At 47.9% G+C, this 3730-nt stretch overlaps 1 protein-coding gene across 12 annotated transcripts in view; it reads right to left on the bottom strand.

Annotated features, from left to right (window-relative positions):
• The window catches only part of nub1 (negative regulator of ubiquitin-like proteins 1), a 14077-nt gene that overhangs the window by 8147 nt on the left and 2200 nt on the right, over positions 1-3730 (bottom strand). For all 12 annotated transcript variants that reach the window (XM_017303154.1, XM_017303149.1, XM_017303152.1 and 9 more), the window contains exons 2-5: positions 3504-3625; positions 2900-3067; positions 2435-2499; positions 2299-2363 (exon numbers count right to left, since the gene is read on the bottom strand). In XM_017303154.1, the coding sequence (XP_017158643.1) occupies positions 2299-2363; positions 2435-2499; positions 2900-3067; positions 3504-3620 (415 nt within the window). In that variant the 5' untranslated portion in view covers positions 3621-3625. The remainder of the gene's footprint in view (positions 1-2298; positions 2364-2434; positions 2500-2899; positions 3068-3503; positions 3626-3730) is intronic.

Below are 3730 nucleotides of genomic sequence, written 5' to 3'. Positions count from 1 at the left end.
TCACCGGATTAACCTGTCCGTCATCATTCTCTTCTATGTAGGTTTTTATGTCATGGGAAATTTCAGCTTTGATTGTTTTGGAGTTCAACAAGCCTGCATTTAATCGCCATGCTGTTTTGCGTTTTTCGGAGGATAAATTTAGTTTTAATGTTAGTGACGAATGGTCAGATATACTTGTTTCTTCTATTTTACATTCCTTTACCTTATATATATCACATTTATCCATGAAAAAGTAATCAATTCTGGAATAACTTTTATTAGGCGCCGAGTAATGGGTATAATCTTTTATATTGAGGTTTAATTCCCTCCAGACATCAACAAATCCAAACTCTTCAAGTGCCAATTTAAATTTTTTTGTAGTTAAATTTTGTTGTTTTTTACTGTTTGTTGTATCAAGTTTTGTGTTTAATACCATATTGAAATCCCCTCCCCAGATCAACATTCCCTCTGTTTCCATAATTATTTTATTGAGGAGGTTATTAAGGAATTGTATTTTACTATTTGGGGGATTGTAAACATTGACCAGTGTTACCKTTACATTGTCAAGAGTCCCCTTCACYATCACATACCTCCCTTCTTTGTCTGACAGATCATAGCTACAATCAAATTTTACTGAGTCATGAATTAGAATTGAAACTCCCCTTTTGTTTCCATGTYTGAAAGAGCTGTGAAATATATTTGAGTATCCAAAGCCCCTAAGTTTTTCATGTTCAGATTTAGACAGGTGTGTCTCCTGTAAATAGATTAACTGTGCTTTCTCTTTTCGCATTTTAGTTAGAATTTTTTTACGTTTTATAGGATTATTTATACCATTCACATTCAAGGAAACCATCTTAATATTAGCAGCCATTATTTAGTTTCATAAGGTCACCATGTGATTTTAGAAAAAGAGTCCCCAACAAATAGCTGAACGAGCTATTAAAACACAGATGAACAAATAGAACAGAAACTTCCAAAGGTAGAGATGTGCAAAGACATCCCTCAGAATCCCTGCTGGTGRGGTGAGGGCAAAATACCACCCTAGGGTGGGGGCCCTCTCTAGCAGTAGACAGAGGTCTACTTGTACTAGATAAGTCCAACATTTGGTAAACGCTACAACATTTACTCCATTCGGTATTTTGGTTAAATATCTATCAAAAGACCTATAACGTAACTTTAGTAACAGAGGGGAGATTGATATCTGAGACGGGATCYAAACCARCTGGTAAAGTCACTCAACTCTTAACTCGCCCTAACATTACCTGAAATGTTTTTTATAGTAAAGCAAACTTGAGATGATTCAACGTTCAGAGTTACTGGTCCTCACGTCTGAACTCTGTGAGTTTCTCCCTCGCGCGTTGTCCTGCATTGGTGTTGTTGATCCGTTTCCATGGTAATAGCGAGTCCAGCCTCTCCTTGGTCACTTTTAACTTGTTCTCTCTTGGTTTCCAAATCAACCCGAAGCYTCTCTTGATCATGTCYGACGCTGCTTCGTCTGCGTTCTCATAGGTCCGAACTCCAGAGTCCCAGAAGATTCTCATCTTTGTGAACGGCGTCTGGAATCTGACACCTTTCTGCTTCAAGGCTGCTTTTAATGGGCCGTATGCTTTACGTTTTTCTATGATCTCCGAAGCGTAATCATTATCAAAATAAAGGCGCTTGCCATCCATCTCCACTTTCTGTTCCCAGGCTTTCCTTAGAACCATTTCTTTTGTGTTGAATTGCAAGAAATTCACAATTATAGATCTCGGGGCCGCGTTGGGAGGCGGTCTGGGTGCCAGAGCTCGGTGTGCCCGCTGAATCCGTAGTTCACTTCCATCTGGTAGCTTCAGCTGCTTGGTCAGCAGATCGGTGACAAACTCGGAAACCGATCTACCTTCTTTACCTTCCGGAACTCCATAGATACGAAGATTATTTCTCCGGCTTCGGCTCTCCAAATCCACAAGTTTGTCGTTCATAGCTCTGTTCCTTTCTAATGTCTCAAGCAGCGCGTTACAGACATTATTAATAATGACGCATGTTTTAACCAATAGGAAAAGAACTGGGTCGATCAGACCTGGACAGTCAGGCAGAACTGCGGATGTGGAAAGATGAGGATAATTACCGTAAACTCTCATCTGAGATCAGCACCAACCAAACAACAGACTGGACTGGCAGAGAGGTCTACAGACCGACCCGACATAGATGAACCCGACCAGAATGAGAATCGGCCCAAACTCTTCCCAACATGACTGGTGCCCGACGTTGCCATGGTAACCAATAATCTGAACTCGGTCCGCAGCGTTACGCTCAGTAAATTACACAGGCGGCGGTACCGACCCGGCTGCAGGGTTCTGCCGTTCAGGATCAGCTTGATGTGCTTCAGGCTGAAATCCTCCATGATCCTGCAGGAGCACAAACAGCCTCAGAGTGGTGGGCGGGGCTATGACATCACCACCAGGTGAGGCGACCGTACCTGTCCACCAGCTGCTGCAGAGGGACGTCCAGCCGAGTCTCCAGGTGAGTCTTTGTCTTTGAGCCCTGGAAGTAGAAGCAGAACCTCAGTCCAAACCTCCAGCTCCACCCAGACTCCACCCACCAGCTCCACCCACCCACCAGCTCCACCCACCAGCTCCACCCAGACTCCTCCCACAAACTCCACCCACAAGCTCTACCCAGACTCCTCCCATCAGCTCCACCTCGACTCCACCCACAAGCTCCACCCACCCACAAGCTCCACCCACCAACTCCACCCACCAGCTCCACCTTGACTCCACCCAGACTCCTCCCACCAGCTCCACCCACCAGCTCCACCCTGACTCCTCCACCCTGACCCCTCCCACCATCATTCCACCCTGACTCCTCCCACCAGCTCCACCCTGACTCCTCCCACCATCATTCCACCTTGACTCCTCCCACCAGGGGAAAGCGCCCTCCTGACCTTCCTGGCCTCTTTGGGCAGCAGCAGCTCCAGCGTCGCCACGCTGGTCTCCCTGAAGGTCTGGTTGCCTTTCCCTCTGGCCACCGCCTGAGCCCGGATGGACTCCAGAGCGCCCCCTACCTCCTCCACGGACAGGTCCAGGAGAGGGGCGTAGCGCTGCGCCAGCTCCTGGAGGACAGAACATCAGACCGAGACGCTGCTGTAAGCCACCAGGAGCCGCATTTACTTCACCTGTTTCACTTCATCTACGGGAGACTTTCACTGCCAGAATCTAGAGATAAACTGAGGAGCAGAATCACGTTTCAATCAAACTGTTCTCGGATCTGCTGTGAACCCTCCTCATCCTGTAAACCCTTCCTCAGGCTGACCAGCTCCGTGCTGCCCTCCCTGCTCGGCTCCTCCAGACTCTCTGCCTGCAGGTTTCAGGTGTTTCCTGCTACAGCCCAGGTGATTTCAGCTGTTTGCTGAGCTGCAGTCAGGCGTCTTAAAGCAGGGGAGCCTCTGAAGTACTCAGGGCAGTGAGTCTGGAAGACCAGGGTTGGGAAAACCGACCTATAGACTCTGTGGAGACGTTCTCCTTCGGCCAATCAGAGCGCAGTCTCACCTGCAGGTGCGTGGCGCCCGGTTGGTCGTCCTCCTGGGTGAACGGAGGATTCCACAGTTGAACCTTCTCCTGCTTCAGCAGGTTCTTCAGCTTGGCCTGGAGGTTCTGCTCCGTCATGCTGTCTGTAACGACCAAGACAGGAAGTCAACCAGGGGACAGGAAGTAGACCAGAGGACAGGAAACCACAGGACAGGAAGTCAACCAGAGGACAGGAAGTCAACCAGAGG

The sequence above is a fragment of the Poecilia reticulata genome, unplaced genomic scaffold, assembly GCF_000633615.1.
Source record: "Poecilia reticulata strain Guanapo unplaced genomic scaffold, Guppy_female_1.0+MT scaffold_190, whole genome shotgun sequence".
NCBI lineage: Eukaryota > Metazoa > Chordata > Actinopteri > Cyprinodontiformes > Poeciliidae > Poecilia > Poecilia reticulata.
This window is presented reverse-complemented; position numbering and strand designations above follow the sequence as displayed.